Source organism: Rattus norvegicus, chromosome 3, assembly GCF_036323735.1.
Source record: "Rattus norvegicus strain BN/NHsdMcwi chromosome 3, GRCr8, whole genome shotgun sequence".
NCBI lineage: Eukaryota > Metazoa > Chordata > Mammalia > Rodentia > Muridae > Rattus > Rattus norvegicus.
This window is the reverse complement of record NC_086021.1, coordinates 163,553,054-163,571,023: the sequence shown is the minus strand read 5'-3', so window position 1 is coordinate 163,571,023 and position 17,970 is coordinate 163,553,054. Positions and strand designations below refer to the sequence as shown.

The 17,970-nt window shown below is 48.0% G+C and overlaps 1 protein-coding gene across 1 annotated transcript; it reads left to right on the top strand.

Moving 5' to 3' along the window:
• Positions 1-194: 194 nt before the first annotated feature.
• On the top strand, positions 195-17,442 carry Pxmp4 (peroxisomal membrane protein 4). The gene is made up of 4 exons (NM_172223.2): positions 195-348; positions 7,228-7,290; positions 10,824-11,022; positions 16,506-17,442. Exons 1-4 carry the CDS (start codon positions 236-238, stop codon positions 16,767-16,769), a joined length of 639 nt encoding a protein of 212 aa, NP_757377.1. The 5' UTR covers positions 195-235; the 3' UTR covers positions 16,770-17,442.
• The last annotated feature ends 528 nt before the right edge of the window (positions 17,443-17,970 follow it).

Below are 17,970 nucleotides of genomic sequence, written 5' to 3'. Positions count from 1 at the left end.
TGGCTACCAACTCTCCATTCTCTTCCAATCAGACAGATATTCCGAAGTGTAAGCGCGTCTCAGCCCCTTGCAGACAAATGCGCTCTGTAATTGGATCTCTTGTATGATTGACAGCAGGATCAGCCAATAGATACAACGACGGGGCGGTGCTCTCCAATGCAGTGAGCTGTGCACCTAGAGCGCAGGGCTGTCAGTGCTTGGCCAGCTAGGTCCTTCGACCCAGTGCTCCGGTGCTATGGCTGCCCCGCCGCAGCTACGGGCTCTTCTCCAGGCTGTCAACAAGCTGCTGCGCCAGCGCCGTTACCACGCTGCGCTGGCCGTGATAAAGGGCTTCCGGAACGGGGCTGTGTGAGTAGGGCCCTGGACTTCGGTTAGGGCTGAGGGACGGGCCTACCTGGGCTTGCGAGTTCGAGGCTCGAAGCCACTGTGCTGTGCACTCTCTAGGAAGCCTTAGGTGTCTGTAGATTTCGGTGCCCCGTTGGTGCAGCAGGCGTCGGTTTCTGGGTTCCGGTACCTTACCCTGAGCTGGGGCTTCCTCTGTCCTGCTTCTTGGTCCTCTGTCCTTTCCAACCTGGCATTCTTGGCTTAGTTGCCTCCTGTGCCAGCACCCGTATCCCCTCACGGGGTCTAATTCATCTCATCTTGCCTTGTGCCCTTTAGCCTACTTGGCTTCTGTAGTTCTGTCTGCACACACAAAAAAAACTGGACTCTGTCCTTTAACAAGCAGGTGGTCACCTGTTGACCTTATAGGTGCCAACAGCGTCACATCTATATGGGACTTCACCTCATTCTTCATTTCCACTGGGGACTCGTGAGAAGTGCCGGTGAATGTATGTAAGGAAAAGTAGCTAATATTTGCTGGGTAAATCAATCTCACTCCCTCAGAGTTAGGAGAGGGAGACCATAGGGTAGTTTTGCTTGACCACTGCCCGGAGGGGAGTTCCAGCTTCTTTAAACCTCATGCCTTAACAGTTACTGAGAGGTTACTGTCACAGTGCGAGCAGTGACTCAGAGAAGAAACCAGCGTCTCTGTCCCCTAAAGTTGGCATCCTGGTAGCAGGGTGTGGCATGGAGGTGAGTGTGTCCACTGCCAGGATTAAAACCTGGGGTCAGCTACCATGTTCTTCATCTTGAACAAATCATTTAGGCTTTCTGGGTCTCACTTTCTGGAAAATGGGTCCCCGGAATATTTCTATACTGTTTGAAGACCATTGCTTCCTGTTCTTTACTCTCTTTCTCTATAGTTTGTGTCGCCATCAGACACTGAATAATCTTTTTCCCCGGCCCATGACTCTCACTAGAAAGTCTTGAGTGGTGTACGTGCCAGTCATCCCAACCCTCAGGAGGCTGGAACGAGCATATTTGCTCAAAATAAAGAATTCTGGGTCATCTTGGGCCACAGTGTGAGACCCTGCCTAACAACGGCAACAAAAAGTGCTTCCCAAGGTTGGAGCATCTTTGTCTAGACTCCTCTGCGTGTCCTGGTGCTCCCTCTGTTATAGGCATTCACAGTTCCTTTATGGATGTTTGAAAACTAGGAACCACTCTTGTCTCTGCCTCACTGATGGGTGGGCCGAGGTTACGGGAGGTCTGTCGATCGCTCCTGGTCACATCCTGTCAGCGTTATAGTCAGGATTCAAACTCAAAATGGATACAGAGTCGGGGAGCAAATGCGTCCTACTGAATCTGGCCAAATCATACCAGACACTGTTTGACCAAGATGGTAACGTCAGTAGCCCCTTTGCCAGGTATGTACTGTACAAAGCAGGAGCTGGCCCTGTACCATCGAGCACTGCCCAAAATGATCTTTGTACAGCTGCCCCTACGCCACCTCTCTCTGTGCCCTCCTCAGTGGACCTTTTCTAGAGCACAGACACTTTCCAGGGTCGGGTGCTTGGGCTCCACTCCTAGTGCTTTCATTGTAAAAACTGAGCGATTTTTCATCTCCTCTGGTCTTGGTTTCCTCTGTAAAATTAAAACTATAAACTCAGCCAGACCTGAGTCCCCAAGGCAGGGATCTCAATACTTGGTAGAGGTACTGATGCTCTGCCTCTCTACAAGGGTCATAAGCCCTGTGACAGGGCTGAGCATGGCGACACACACTTGTCATCATAACACTTTAGAATCAAGTGGATTGAGAATTTGAGGGTAGCCTTGGCTGAAGACCTAGACTCTATAACCAAACCAAAAACAAAACAAAACAAAACAAAACCCCAAGAAACAAATACCACGCCAGTGCAAAGCAGTACTGAACAATGCTTTTCAGGATAAGTAGTGGTGATATTCCGGAAGCCAAAATAGAATTTTCCAGAAAGAAAAGGGCATTCTAGCTGTGGAAATGCCTTCAACAAAGGCCTGGAGGCAGGGGGAAAGGTGCTGTATTTGTGAAGAGGTGTGGCCAGTTTAAAGAGGTCAACCTGGATGACTGAGATGTTTGAACTTTGTGAACACTTAACTCACCCCTAACTAGTCCACAAGTGTGAGTTGCCCTCATGCCCAGTATGCTTGCACACGTGGAGGTACAAGGACCAGCTTGCACACTTGGCTTGAGAAAGGGTCTCACTGGCCTGGAACATCACCAGATGGTTAGCTTTTGGCCATCAACCTCCAAGAATCTCCACCCCTTATCTCATTTCTTTGGAATCGTATTTCCTTGCACGCAGGTGCCTACCATTATGCCATGCCTTGCCTTTTAACGTACGTCCCAGAGTTTCCAAATTTAGGTCCTCACACTTATAAGGCAAACACCTGACTGACCAAGACACCATTCTAGCCTCTACTTTAATTAAAAACAAAAACCCAAACCAACCAACCAAACAAAACAAACAAACAAACAAAAACCCCAAAATAATCACTGTGTAGCTTAGGTAGAGCTCAAAGCCAAGGTCCTCCTGTCTCAGCCATCCGATTTCTGATATTGGAGGCATGAGGTAACACATCTCATCTGAATTTGAGGAGTCTGAGAAGGGGCTTGTCAGATGTAGGGACTTGAGGACAGGCTGTCTCTGGCATAAAAGGAAGGCCCTGACTCTGGAGGAGGCTGAAGGCCTCTGTGTAGGAGAAGGAGATAAGGCTTTGAAGGTGCTGGGAGAAAGGCCACAGAGACTGAGGTGGGAACTTCCTGGTCACTGCCAGGCAGAGGAGATAAAAGAGAGTCCTGCTGGCTTCTGCAAGAAAATCACCATTTAAAGTTGTTAACTTTAAACTTTTCCTCTAATTTCGTCTTGGAAAAGTTAGGTAACTCATTCACAAAAGTCAAGGGCACTCAACTGTAAAGTTAGGCGATTGTCCTCTGTCAGCAGTCCCTCTCTGTGGAGACAGTCCCTGTGTGAGTGCGTCTCAGAGGAAATCTTTTTTTTTTTTCGGAGCTGGGGACCGAACCCAGGGCCTTGTGCTTGCTAGGCAAGCGCTCTACCACTGAGCTAAATCCCCAGTCCCGTGAGTTCGTCGTCTCTTAGCTCTTCATCCAGAGTGTTGTATGCACTCACAAACACGTCTAACCCCCACCCTCGATGTTTTTCTTTTTAAATGTTAATTTATAGAGTACCTTCCTCACCTTGCAATCTTTGCTACAGTTGCTCTTGTAAATCCCAAAGACAGCCCCAGAGCCAGTCCCAGAGCCAGCAGGCATTTCCCAGTGAGGGCTTTATACCTCCTCCTCCTTCCTGCTCTCCCCGTATCCTTCTCAGTGAATCTTTCTGTGTGCTCAGATCTGATTTCAGGCTTTTAGTCTGAACGTTGAATGAATCTTCATCTCTTCTGACCTCCGTTTTCTCTTTTTAAAAACGTTGACTTCTTTTTAAGATACATTTTTCGTGTGTATGAATGCTTTGCCCACGTGTGTGCTTATGTGCAGTGTATGTGCTTCATACGTGTGGAAGCCAGAAGGGGGTGTGAGATCCCGCACAACTGGACATACAGATGGTTGTGAGCTACCGTGTGGGCTGAGAACTGAACTGGAGTCCTCTGTGAGGGCAACACTTTAAGTTTTGCTTTTGTTTGTTTTAAGATTTATTTTTTTTTTTTCTTTTTTTTCAGAGCTGGGGACCGAACCCAGGGCCTTGCGTTTGCTAGGCAAGCGCTCTACCACTGAGCTAAATCCCCAACCCCTTATTTATTTTTATATATTGAATGCACTGTTGCTGTCTTCAGATACACAAGAAGAGGGCATCGGATCCCATTACAGATGGTTGTGAGCCACCATGTGGTTACTGGGATTTGAACTCAGGACCTCTGTTAGAGCAGCCATTGCTCTTAACTGCTGAGCCATCTCTCCAGCCCCCCCCCCCCCAAACACTTGTTCTTAATCACTGAACCATCTCAGTGGTTGCCAGGCAGAGGGGAAGATAATTCCTTTATTTGCCTGATAATTCTTCAGTCCCAAACTAGTGTGGTTTTTTTTTGTTTGTTTGTTTTGTTTTGTTTTGGTTTGGTTTGGTTTTTTTAAGACAGTCTCTCTCTTTTTTTTTCTTTTTTTTCGGAGCTGAGAACCGAACCCAGGGCCTTGCGCTTACTAGGCAAGCGCTCTACCTCTGAGCTAAATCCCCAACCCCGAGACAGAGTCTCTTTATGTAACCCTGGCTCACCTGGAACTCCATGTAGACCAGACTGGCTTTGAACTCACAAAGATCTGCCTGCCGCTTCCTCTTAAATGCTGGGATTAAAGGCCTGAAGGCATCCACCACCGCACTCAGCTTGGTTTCCTATCAAGTCTCTTCTGGCCTTATTTCCTCACATGTAAAATGAAAACAGAGGAAACCATTCTCACCACCCCCACCTCTCTCATGTGCATGTGGGTATGTGGCTGAGAGAGTATGGAGGCCAGAGATTGACATTAGTTCTCTTCCTCCATTTCGGTCTGCATTGTTTTTGTGGCTGTGGCTGTCACTGAGGCTGGAGCCTGTGCGATGGGTGGGTTGGCCGGGTTGGCCGGGTTGGCTGAGCAGTGAGTTCCAAGGCTCTGCCTGCTCATCTCCATCCCTTGGTCTGGGGCTGCTGTCGAGGTTCACAGCTATTGTGTCCTCATGGTCACTGTGCCAGCACTTTACTTTCTGAGCCGTCCACCCTGTGCCTGATCCCAGCCATTTGCAGTTTCATTAAGTACCAGGTTAAGGCCGTGTGTCAGTGGAGTCCCTCCCTCCCCCTGACCCCCTGACTTTTTTTTGAGACAGGGTTTCCTGTGTAGCCCTGGCTGTCCTTAAACTTACTCTGTAGACCAGGCTGGCCTTGAACTTAGAGATCACCTGCCTCTGTCTCCCAAGCGCTGGGGCTCCTCTTCGTTGAAGCCCACAGTGAATATTCCTGTATATTCAGGTAACAACAGTAAGTGGCTCACAATCGTTGTCCCAGGCCTTCAAGGGGTTTTAGGACTCATAAAGCTAGACTCAGCTGTAGAAATGAGGGTGAAGGTGTATCTTAGGGTTACCAGTGCTGTGATGAGATACCATGACCACAAGCTACTTGGAAAGGGTTTGTTCAGCTTACATGTCCTAAGTCACAGTCCACTGAAGGAAGCCAAGGCAGGCACTCAAACCAGGCAGAAACCCGAGGCAGGAGCTAATGCAGAAGCCCGAATTACTGCCTTATTTCCCATGGCTTGCTTAGTCGGCTTTCCTATACAAACCAGGAGCATCCGCCCACGGTTGGCCTCACCTGTGGCCTGGGCCCTCCCCATCACTCACTAATTAAGAAAATGCCCCACAGGCTTCCTGCCTACAGCTTGATCTTAAGGAAACATTTTCTCATTGAGGTTCCCTCTCTGAAATTACTGTCACTTGTGTCAAGTTAATATAAAACCAGCTAGCATACATGTCCGCACACATACACACAAATAAATCATGTTTAAATCTATCAAAATGGGTTGGGGATTTAGCTCAGTGGTAGAGCACTTGCCTAGCACTGGGTTCAGTCCTCAGCTCCGAAAAAAAAAAAAGAAAAAAAGAAACTAAATCTATCAAAATAATAGTAATAAACAACTAAAATTAAATTCTTGGTATGGTGACATACACCTTTGATTCCAGCACTCAGAAGGTATAAGCAGGCAGGTCTCTATGAGGTTTTTTGTTTTTCGAGGCAGGGTTTCTCTGTATAACAGTCTTGGCTATTCTGGAGCTAACTTTGTACACCAGGTTGGCCTTGAACTCTATCTGACCCTGCAAGAGTCTGTCTGCCTCTGCTTCCCAAGTGTTGGGACTAAAGGTGTGCACCGGGCTGGAGAGATGGCTCAGTGGTTAAGAGCACTGATTGCTCTTCCAGAGGTCCTGAGTTCAAATCCCTCTTCTGACGTGTCTGAAGACAGCTACAGTGTACTGACATACATAAAAATAAATCTTTTTTAAAATGCATTTATTTATTTATTTAATTTATTTCATGTTGCTACACTGTAGCTGTTTTGAGACACACCAGAAGAGGGCATCAGATTCCATTACAGATGGCTGTGAGCCACCATGTGGTTGCTGGGAATTGAACTCAGGATCTCTGGAAGAGGCTCTTAACCACTGAGCCATCTCTCCAGCCCAAAAAATCTTAAAAAAAAAAAGTGTGCACACCTCTCCAGGCCTTTATGAGGGATTTTGTTGTTCTGTTTTTTATGGTGATGGTTTGTTTTTGAGACAGGTTCTCACTTTGTAGTCTTTGGAACTCACTATACAAACCAGGCTGGTCTGGAACTCAGAGAGACCCCGTTGGGATCAAAGGTGTGCACCACCACAATGGGCCTCTCTGAGCTCGAGGCTAGCTTGGTGTACATGTTGAGTTCTAACCTAGTTAGTGCTACATAGTAAGATTCTGTGTTAATGAATGAATGTAATAAAATCGGTATTAGTAATAACAATAATAAATCAAATTTAAAGTTAATACAAGATGAGCATGGCTGTGGTATGAAATACACAAGGAGCTGAGGGCATGTCTCTGCAAAGCCAGGAGGGTGGGAATGGTGGCCACCTTTTGCATACTTCATTTTCTCCCATTAGAATTATACCCATCCTTTTAAGGTCTAGCATTCCTTTTTAGTTGGGGAAACTGAGGCTCGGGGAAGGTAAAGATAAGCCAAAGGCCACTCTTCCAGGAAGGACTAGAACTTGAACCCACATATAAATGGAGAGCCAAAATTATTTCCTCTCCCATGGGCATCAGTATTGGGGGTGTGAGAGAGACCCTGGGGTCCAAGGGAGAGGCTGGAAACTGCTACAGCAATGGCTTAGTGACTGTTTTCTTTCATTTCTACAGCTATGGAGTCAAAATCCGGGCGCCTCATGCACTGGTGATGACCTTTCTCTTCAGGAGTGGCAGGTACCTACCCTCTCTGCATACCACTGGGAGAGATGGGGTCAGCACTCAGGCCAGAATGGCTAGTTCCTAGCTGGGACAAGCTTCCCTGTGCCCCTATTCTTCCTAAAGGCCAACTCTGAGTCTGTGTCCCTGACTTGAAAATGCCTATGGCTCCTCATATCCTCCGAAGAGACCCAGCAGTCAGATCTGACCTTCTCGGCCTTCTGCACTCTGGCAGCGTCCTGTGTGGGTTGCCTTGGAACACAGGTTCTGTTCCAGGCACATGCTTGGTCCTTCCACCCCCACACATTTCCCTGTGTGTGTGCCCACTTCCAGGTTTGCCCTGGCCTCTGTAGCGAGCCTTTATTTTCTTCCTGGAAACCTGTCTAGTTCTCCGGGAATCAGACTCTGTTCCCCCCTCACCGGCTTCAGTGTCCTGGCCCTCTTTTGAGTTCTTGTAACCCTTCCTTCTTGGCCTCACTCAGAAAATTCACTGCAGTCCAGTTTTTGTGGCTATAGACACACCTGCGGCTTACAAGAGTCCTACCCAGGGGTTGGAGCGACGGCGCCATTGGTTATGAGCACTTGTTGGTTTTTCAGAAGACCTGAGTTTAATTCTTAGCACACACGTAGTGGCTCCCGATCATCTGCGACTCCAGTCCCAAGGACCCCCACGCCCTCTTCTGAGCTCTGCAGGCACCAAGCATACGTACGTGTGATATACAAAGATGCAGGCAGAACACTCAAATATCAAAAATAAATATGTCCCAAAGCAGAATCATACTGAGAGGGCGGGTTACGTCTAAGTTGCAAGATTTCTAATTTGACATTTTTATTTTACTTACCTTTGTTGGGGCTTCTTGCCCTCCAAATCTCATCTTTTCCTTTCCCCTCCCTCCCCTTCTCTTTCCCCCTCTCCTTCCTCTCCAGAGCCAGGAACATAGCAGCCATGCACACTGCTACTAAACTTATCCCCAGCTCCTCCTGGCCTTTTTGTTTCTGAGACGGGGCCCCACATCGTTTTCTTTGTTTGTTTGTTTGTTTGTTTGTTTGTTTGTTTGCTTGGTTTTTGTTTTTCAAGACAGGGTTTCTCTGTCAAGCCCTGGCTGTCCTGGAATTTATTCTGTAAACCAGACTGGCCTCGAACTCACAGAGGTCTGCCTACCTGGTGTGTGCCACATGCCTGGCCCAAATCATTTTTTAAAGCCTGAACCTATTCATTCGGTCACCAAGTACTTAGTGAATGTCCCATTATGAGATGGACACCGTTTGGGCTGCTACGGAGATAGCTGTGAGCAAAGCAGACATGGACCCCTGGATCTCTGCCTTTCTAGGGTTCGTCTTCCAGCAGGAGGAAGCAGAGCAGGAGGCGAGGCATGCCTGGTGAGGCTGAGGAGTCAGCCGCCAGAGGACTGAGCTAGTCCTGTCCAGCTCTAGACCTGAGAGACTGAGAGAGGACCTTTTAAGTGAGAACAGAAAACTAGCAGGGTATGCCAATTTCCTGCAGGGTTGGGTTTTATTTTTTTTTAATTTATTTTATTTTTAATTATATATCTCTGAACATGTGCCTGTGAGTGCAGGTGCCCTTGGAGGCCAAAAGAAGGTGTTGAATCTTTGGAGCTAAACCCTGACGTGGGTGCTGGGAACTGAACTTGGGCCCTCTGTGAGAGCAGTATTAGCTCTTAACCTCTGAGTCATCTTGCCAACCCGCTGTGGGAAGCATCGCACGTTCTGTTAACTTTTTGCTCCTTGAGACAAAGTGTCCTGCCCTGTTATCTGCCTGCCCTCCCACTTGAAGGCCCCCGTCCCACTTCAGCCTTCCAGACAGCTAGGAGAACAGGTTGGTGGCTTCTGTATGTGGAACACCATGGGGACATTTGCTGCCTGGTTGAGAACAGCTTGGAGAGAGAGCCACACAAAAGCAGAAGCCATGGCGTATCTGTGGTGGCGGGTGGGAAGACAGCAGTCAGACTCGGAGACATTTTCTTTTTTTTTTTTTTTTTTGGTTCTTTTTTTCGGAGCTGGGGACCGAACCCAGGGCCTTGCGCTTCCTAGGCAAGCGCTCTACCACTGAGCTAAATCCCCAGCCCCCGGAGACATTTTCAAGGGAAAATCACTGCCTGCTACTTACGTTTTCAGGGTTTGTTTGTTTGTTTTGTTTGAGGCAGAGTCTCACTGTACAGACCAGGATGGCCTCACACAGAGGTCCACAGACCTTTGCCCTCTCAATTGCTGGAATTAAAGGCAAGCGTCACAGTGTCTGGCCTTACTCTTTCACTTAGTTTTTGAGACAGGGTCTTGTTTCATAGCTCAGGCTGGCCCACAACTCTCAATCTTTCTGTTTTACCCAGGAATGTGTCACTATGCCCAACTGTAATCCAACTGTCTTGCTTTAGAAATGGTATTCATAGCTGGACATGGTGGCATACTCCTTTAATCCCAGCACTTGGGAGGCAGAGGCAGGTGGGTCTCTGAGTTCCAAACAGTCTGGTCTGTGTAGTGAGTTTTTGGACAGCTATCTCAAAAAAAAAAAAATTAACCAGCTAACCGATAAACAAACAAAAGTACTCATGGGGCCCATGTTCTCATTCACTACGCCCCTGTCTAGAACTGTAGTCTCTGCTCTCTCCCTGGGTTGTCTTTGCTGCCCCTAGTGGCACTGTAAAGATGGCTCTGCCATTGTGAATGTCTGTTAATTTTACAGAGGACTGGAATTTGGTTCCTGGCACCCCACACACCAGCAGCTCACACCTCCCTATAACTCCAGGTCCAGGGAGACTGGTGCCCTCTTCTGGTCTCTGTAGGTACTCACGTGGGAGCAAGACACCACCTTTCACCATACCCCGCTCCCCCCTTTAGAAAGAAGATGGATTGAATTAGTTCTTTATCTCAAAAGGAGCAGCAGTTGCAGTTGGCTGACTTCAGTCCCCCTTGCCCACACACAGCCCCTGTTCATAGCCTACACTGGTCTTTCCCCATTGCTTCACTCCCTTCCTCTGTGTTTGTCCTTGGGGCCTTTGTGTACAACAAGTCTTCTGCCCAGCAAGCAGCCTGCTCTCCTTACCGAGTCCTTCCTGTCCTTCAGACCCCAGGACAACCTGCTGCCAACGTCAGTGTCTAATTCTTGTCTCGTTTCCCCTTCATAGACCCCACAAAGGCAGAAAGCAGATCTGTCCTTTCTCAGAATTCAGTCTGCAGATCTAGCTCACAGTAGGCACTCATGTGTTCACTCATCTCTTCCTTTTGTTGAACACCTACTGTGTGCCGGACCCCGTTCTGTGCCCTTAAGAAAAACAAAATCTGGACCCTGCCAGAGCAGGGGCTTACACCAAGGACAAGGGGACTTCATAAACCAGCTTATTAACACTAAATGGTGACAAGAAGGACCGGTGAGGAAGGGGATGGGCACTCGTTAACAAAAGGGGTTGGGGAGTGGCTCCAGTCTGGTGAGAGAGCTACCCACGGAGGACATGATTCAGATCTGTGTGCACCCTGGGGAAACCTACCTGAGCCCACTGGGCCTGCACTCACGGGAGGGCTTTCTGTTTGTGCAGTCTCCAAGAGAAGCTGCAGGCCATTCTGAAAGCCACGTACACCCACTCTCGGAACCTGGCCTGCTTCGTCTTCACCTATAAGAGTCTCCAGGCCCTACAGTCCCATGTGCAAGGTGGGACCCACCAGATGCACTCTTTCCTGGCTGCCTTCATCGGGGGGCTCCTGCTGTTTGGAGAGAACAATAACATTAATAGCCAGGTAAAGGCTTTCCCGAGATGGGATGGGGTCAGTGGGGCGGCCTTCAGTTGAAGGTGAACTCTTGGCTGCCGTCTGTGACTGAGGTCTAAGAATCGCCAGTCCCCGGGTGACTTTGTGTCTGTGTCATTTCTCCCTGAATTTTCCCATTGTTGTGGGCGGGGGGTGTTTTGGGGGGCAGGGTTTCACTGTATAGCCTTGTACACATCACTCTGTAGACCAGACTGGCCTTGAAATCACATGGATCTGCTTGTCTTTGCCTCCTGACTTCTGAGATTAAAGGCAGGTGTCAGCACCTCCCAGGGCAATTTTCCCCACAGTTGGAATCCAAGGGTTCCCCACATCAGTGTGTCTGCTGCTCTTTGGGGCAAAGATCTTGGTGGTGGTGGTGGTGGTGGTGGTGGTGGTGGTGGTGGTGGTGGTGACAGGTTTCATCTGGTTCAGGCAGGCCTGGCGCTTGCTATGTAGCTAAGGCTGGGCTTGAACTCCTGATGTTCTTGCCTTGTTCCAGGTGCTGAGATTACAGATTTTAAATTATTTACTTGTGTGTGTGTGTGCCTCTGTGTGGGGTATGTATCCGCGGGTGGGTGGTCTTGGAGGCCAGAAGAGGGTGTTATCTCTGGAGCTGGAGTTGTGTGCCACTGCCCTATGTGGGTGCTAGGAATCGAACTCTGTCCTCTGCAAGAACAGCCAGTGCTCTTAACTGCTGAGTCATCTCTCCAGCCTAAGACATTTTTTTTTTTTTTAAGATACTTTGACCTGGGTGTGGTGGTACAGTGAGAGACTAACCTGGTTTGAAGCCAGGCCTGGACTGCTTAATACAAACAAGCAGAACTCAGTGAAATTGAAAATAGGAAATCAAAAGAGAAAAGCCGGTTGTCTGGAAAGATGGATAATATCTATAAGCCTCTACCCCAGGATCACCTACCAAGATTTTTCCCAGTGCTAGACATGACACAGATTATGTTTAATGCCTTGTATAGTAAAAGACCTTGAGGAGGCCCAGCACTCAGAAGGCAAAGGCAGGAGGATGTGTGTGAGTTGGAGGCCAGCCTGGTCTACAGAAGTGACTTCCAGGGCTTGCTTCTTTGTTTTTGAGACGGGGGTCTCTCTATGTAGCCTGTGAGGTGCAGGTAAAGTTGCCTGCCATTAAGTCTGACAACCTGATTTGCTCCCTGGGACGCACATGGTGGAGAGAACCACCTCCCTAAGGTTTTTCTCTGATCTCTTTACATGTGCTCTGGGGTACTCGTCCTGTACCCCCTAAAATAAAAGAATAAGAAATGAAATATAATTTTTTTTAAAGATCTTGAATACCATGGGTTACTATTCTATTTTTTGCAGACTAGTTTTTTTTGCAAACTTGGTAGCTGATATGAAATAGACTGATTCTTTAGGAAGAAAATCGTGTGCCCAGGTCACACAGGAAAAGACAGTGTGGATGACCAGTATCTGATAAAAGGGCAGACTCTGCCTGGCTTGCTCACAGGTGCTCAGAGACATTATGATAAAATCAGAAAACAAATGCAAAAAAAAGTCCTCACCTACCACCTACCCCCACCCCACCCCCCACCCTCTGTAACTCAAGCTGCTGATGGAGCCAGTCCCTGTTGTCCACGCTTGTGCCAGGATGTGGATGGGGCTTTGATTTCCACCATGCCTGCTGCATGGAGATGGGGAAGGGGACTAGCTTTTGGCCATTGTACTCTGTGGCCGTTTGTATGTGTGTCAGATTGCACATTCCTAGAAATGAAAGGTCTGTGGGGGCATTTTTACTTTGTAAGGAAGTTTTCTGAGGTCCTTTTGCTATATGGGTGTTTCGCCTACATGTGTGTCTGTGCAGCATATATGTGCCTGCGTCACGGTTTGTATGTGCCCAGCCCAGGGAGTGGCACGATTAGGAGATGTGGCCTTGGTGAGTGAGTAGGTCTGTCACTGTGGGCATGGGCTTTATTTAAGACCCTCACTGCCCAGGAGCCAGTCTTTTCAGAGCCGCCTTCAGATGAAGATGTAGAACTCTCAGCTCTGCTCGCACCATGTCTGCCTGGATGCTGCCATGCTCCTGCCTTGATGATAACGGACTGAACCTCTGAACCTTTGAGCCAGGCCCAGTTAAATGTTGTCCTTATAAGACTTGCCTTGGTCATGGTGTCTGTTTCACAGCATAAAACCCTGACTAAGACACGGGGAATCCCCGGAGGCCAGAAGAGGGCATTGGATCCCCTGGACCTCGAGTTACAGATGGTTGTGAGCCGCCATGTGGTTGCTGGGAATTGAACATGGGTCTCCTGGAAGAGCAGCCAGTGCTCTTAACGGCTGAGCCATCTCTCCAGCCCCAGACTTTTTTTTTCAGGGTTTTTGAAAAAGGGTTTCTCTTTAGACCTGGCTGTCCTGGAACTCAGAAGACCAGGCTGGCCTCGAACTCAGAGGACAGCCTGCCTCTTCCTCCTGAGTGCTGGGACTAAAGACATGAGCCACCACCACCTGGCTCCTTCTTTCTTTTAAAACAAATTATTTTTCTTGTATGTTTTGGAGTGTTTGCCTGCATGTGTGTGTGCACCGTATGCATGCCTGTGTGTGTGCACTGTATGCATGCCTGGCATCTGGGAAACCAAAAGAAGATGTTGGGTCCCCTGGAACAGGAGTTACAGAAAGTAGTGAGCTGCCATGTGGGTGCTGGGAACTGAACCTGGGTCCTCTAAGAGCAGCAGTGCTTAACTGCTGAGCCATCTCTGTAGCCCATTTTACTTTTTGAGACAAGGTCACATGTTACCCGAGCTATCCTCAAACTCAGCATAAGGCTGAGGTTAGCCTTGAACCCCTGCTGCCTTTACTTCTCCAGCATTTGGATTATAGGCACAGCCAGCTATTTCATTTTCCTTACAGTGTCTTGTTCTGTAGCCCACGTTGGTCTTGAGTCTTGGCAGTTTTCCCTGAGCCTCCAGGGCTCTGGACTTATAGCAGTTGATGGCCTGCCTGGCTTAATTCATTCCTTTTTATTCCTAAGCAGTGTAGGTAGTGGTGGTGGTTGTTGTTGTCGTCGTCGTGGAGGGATATCTGGGCGGTCTCTAACTTTGGAATATTGCAAGGAGAGCTGAGAAGAACTCTCGAGTATAGATTCTTCTATGACCATAAGTTCTAGTTTTTCTGGGATGAAAGCCCAAGAGTGTAATTGTGGGCTGTGTGGTATATGCATGCTTGGTTTTAAAACAACCTGCCAAGAAAGAAAAAGGAAAAACCGAACAACCCTCTGCCGAGCTGTTTTCCAGAGTAACTGTCATTTTTACACTCTCTCCAGGGAGACGGGGATGGCTTGTCTACTTTCTCCACATCCTAGCTAACATTTGGTTTGTTGCGTGGTTTATTTTATCCATGTCTTAAAATTTTTATTTGTGTGTGTGTGTGTGTGTGTGTGTGTGTGTGTGTGTGTGTGTGCGCGCGCGTGCATGATGTGGTAAGTACAGGCAGGCACCTGCCATGGTGCATGTGTGGAGGTCAGAGGACAACTGTTGGAAGTTGGTTCTTGCCTTCCACTGTTGACTCTGGGATCTAACCAGCTTGTCAGGCTTTTGCTGCAAGCGCCCTCAAACCATCCCACTGGCCCTGTCTTAGCCGTTGTGACAGTGACTCCGCCTTCCCTGCTGGCATTTCCTCATTATCATTTATTCACCACCAGCATGAGCTCTTTGAGGAAGCGCCTTTCCTTATTCTCCAGTGGGAATATTTCATGTTTTACTTCTGAGCCCTGAGGACCGTTTCCAGGTAGTCTGCATGGGCTGCTTTGCAGATATACGTCGTGAACGTCTCTCATCTCTAACTTTTCTTTCTGAGATAAGGTCTTGGCATGTAGCCTGTTGGCCTGGAATTTACTCCATACACTCACTCAGCTGGCTTCACAAAGAAAAAAAAAATGGAATCTCAGGGAGATCCAAAATGTTGTTTTTCCTTCTTGGGGTTCTTTTTTTTTTTTTTAATTTTGAACTGCATATAATTCATTTTAAAAACTTCTAATAAAAACTTCTAATAAGGGAGTCAGGTATAGTGGTGCACTTCTTTAATCCCCATTCTTGAGAGGCAAAGGCAGGAAGATCTTTGTGAGTTCAAGGCCAGCCTGGTCTACAGGATGAGTTCCAGGACAGCCAGGGCTGTAGTGAGATACCCTGTCTAGAAAAATAAGAAGACAAAAACAATAACAACAACAACTATTATCATTATCATTATTATTATTATTATTATCATTATTATTATTTGTCAACCACAAAGGCTGACAAGATGGTTCAGCAGGCTAAGGTGCTTGCTGCCAAAGCTGATGACCGGAGTTCCATTCCTGGAACCGTATAATAGGAGGAGAGAGTATCAGCTTCAAGTTATCCTTGAAGAAGCTAGGCACTAAGGTACTTACTTGTAATCTCAGCTCTGGGGAGGTGGATAGTGTCCTCTGGCTTACACACACACACACACACACACACACACACACACACATACTCTAGATACATATATATACACCACACACAGAGAACACACATATACACTATACATATACACAAATAAGTACATACAATATTACTATTATTACTTTTTTACAAGGCAGGCACAGAAGCATCTGTTCATGATTCCAATTTTGGGGAGATAGAAAGAGGTGAACCCCTGAACCCCCTGGTCAGCCAGCCTGGCCGCTCAGTGCATTCCAGGTTCACTGAGAAAAAATCTTGTCTCACAAATGGGGTAGAGGACAGGATGGATCTATAGCTCAGAGATAAAGATGCTTTTACATCTTTAAAAAGAGGAAACATTTTGTATTCTTTGGGGGTCAGGGGCTGAAGCAAGGTTCATCTACACAGGCCTTGCTGTCTCAGCGCTCACTCTGTTACCAGGCTGCGTCAGACTCACAGAGGGGATTAAAGGCTTAGAGGTGCCACTCCACCTGGTTATAAATGGAAAGATTTATTAGGACATTGTTGGCTTTTTGAAAAATTTGTCAATTTGTCACAGAAAAAAAGAAAGAAAAAGAAATTAAACTAGAGCAGGCATGGTGGCACACGCCTTTGGTCTCTGCACTCAGGAGGCAGAGGCAGACCGAGATCTCTGAGTTCCAGGCCAGCCTGCTCTTCAGACAAGTTCCAGGAGAGCTATGTAATAGGGAGACCCTGTCTCCAAGCAAAAGCCCAAAACAAAACAAAGAATTATGCTAGAAAGGAGAGTGAAGAAGACACCAGTGTCTGTCTCTGGTCTCTACACACGTGGGCACGTGTCTATGTCACAAGCACCCAACACACACGGGGACTCACATACACAGACACACGCACCACACACACAGAAATAGAAACATTAAGGTGCCTGTGGCATACCACCCCAGTCAGCTTGCCCGTTAACTTGGAGATCACAGAGCCAGTGCAGTGGATATCCAGTGCCTCTGGTTGAGCGGGTGGGTGAAGGTTCCCAGAGCCTATGCTGACTTGTAACCTCGAGTATTTCCCTCCCCGCAGATCAACATGTACCTGACATCACGTGTCCTGTTTGCCTTGTGCCGCCTGGGTGTGGAGAAGGGCTACATCCCTGCGCTCAAGTGGGACCCGTTCCCCTTACACACGGCGGTGATTTGGGGGCTTGTGCTGTGGCTCTTTGAGTATCACCGGCCCACTCTGCAGCCCTCACTACAGTCCTCCATGACCTACCTCTACGAGGACAGCAACGTGTGGCACGACCTCTCAGACTTCCTCATCTTCAACAAGAGCCGCCCCTCCAAGTAACACAGCCCAAGGTGCTTCGGGAACTCCAACGCCCAGACAGCTTCCAGGCAGCGTCCCGCTGCTGCTCAGGGTACCGTTCTATTGGCATACCGTCATGGAGGATCCTGCCTTCTCAAAGTCATGGACCTCACACTCCAACTTTTATTATCCCAGGCTCCCACTTGCTGAAGGAAAAGTACCGAGGTTTACGCCTGCCTCCGGATACTGTAGCAAGTGGCTGGATCCAGCTAAGGATTCCAGATGCTCTTCCGACCTCTGTAAGGCCAGGGCGAGTTCAACCCTCTCTGGGCCTCAGGTCATTCAGTTCAGGGGAGGACCCTCAGAGGAGAGTGTCCTCCTGGGGGATACGGTGACCCTCCCCTCTACTGTGTATCAGAGGGCTCCTTGCTACTGGGCAATAGGTTACAAATACTTTGAAAGGGAAAAAAAAACTAAATTCTTTGTCTAAGTTATTCTACCGAGACGTTCCGGACGGAACCCTACTGTCCAATGGGAACGAAACATGAGCCATTCGATAGAGGTACAGCACGTGCCAGGCTTGTGCGAGATCCTATCACCAGCACTGAGAATAAAACGCCTAGTGACCACATTTCTGAGATGCATTAAGAAGGCTGTGGCACTAGGGTTATGAGCTCCAGGCCAGGCTGGGATACATTAAAAAAAAAAAAAAAAACAGGGGTTGGGGATTTAGCTCAGTGGTAGAGCGCTTGCCTAGCAAGCACAAAGCCTGGGTTCGGTCCCCAGCTCCGAAAAAAAGAAAAGAAAAAAAAAAACTCTATTTCAAAAAAAAAAAAAGGTGGGGGGGTGGTGGTCGCAGGGAGATGGCTCAGTGGATAAAGATGGTTGCTGTCCCAAGCCTGACAACCCGAGTTCCACGTGGTGACATGGTGGAAGAAGAGAACCAGATCCTGCAAATTGTCCTCTGACCTCCACATGTGTGCCTTGGCATGTATGTGTGCATGCATACACACACATGCACATATACAATAAATAAATGAAACTATAATAAAGCATTAAAGAATGTGTAAGATTAACCTTCATCGTACATTTTGTCTGCGTGTATATCTGTGTGCTGTGTGTGTGTCTGGTACCAGCAGAAGTCAGCAGAGGGTGCTGACTCCTTGGAACTGGGGGCATGGGTGTTATGATCCACCATGTGAAAACTGAGGCTCCATCTTCTGCAAGAGCACTTAGGGCTTTT

What these genes read in the sequence shown, in the direction of transcription:
- Pxmp4 (NM_172223.2), top strand. Translation starts at nt 236, where the DNA reads ATGGCTGCCCCGCCGCAGCTACGGGCTCTTCTCCAGGCTGTCAACAAG. An exon ending in TTTCTCTTCAGGAGTGGCAG is followed by an intron (nt 7,291 to 10,823) that starts GTACCTACCCTC and finishes CTGTTTGTGCAG; the next exon opens with TCTCCAAGAGAAGCTGCAGG. An exon ending in ACAATAACATTAATAGCCAG is followed by an intron (nt 11,023 to 16,505) that starts GTAAAGGCTTTC and finishes CCCTCCCCGCAG; the next exon opens with ATCAACATGTACCTGACATC.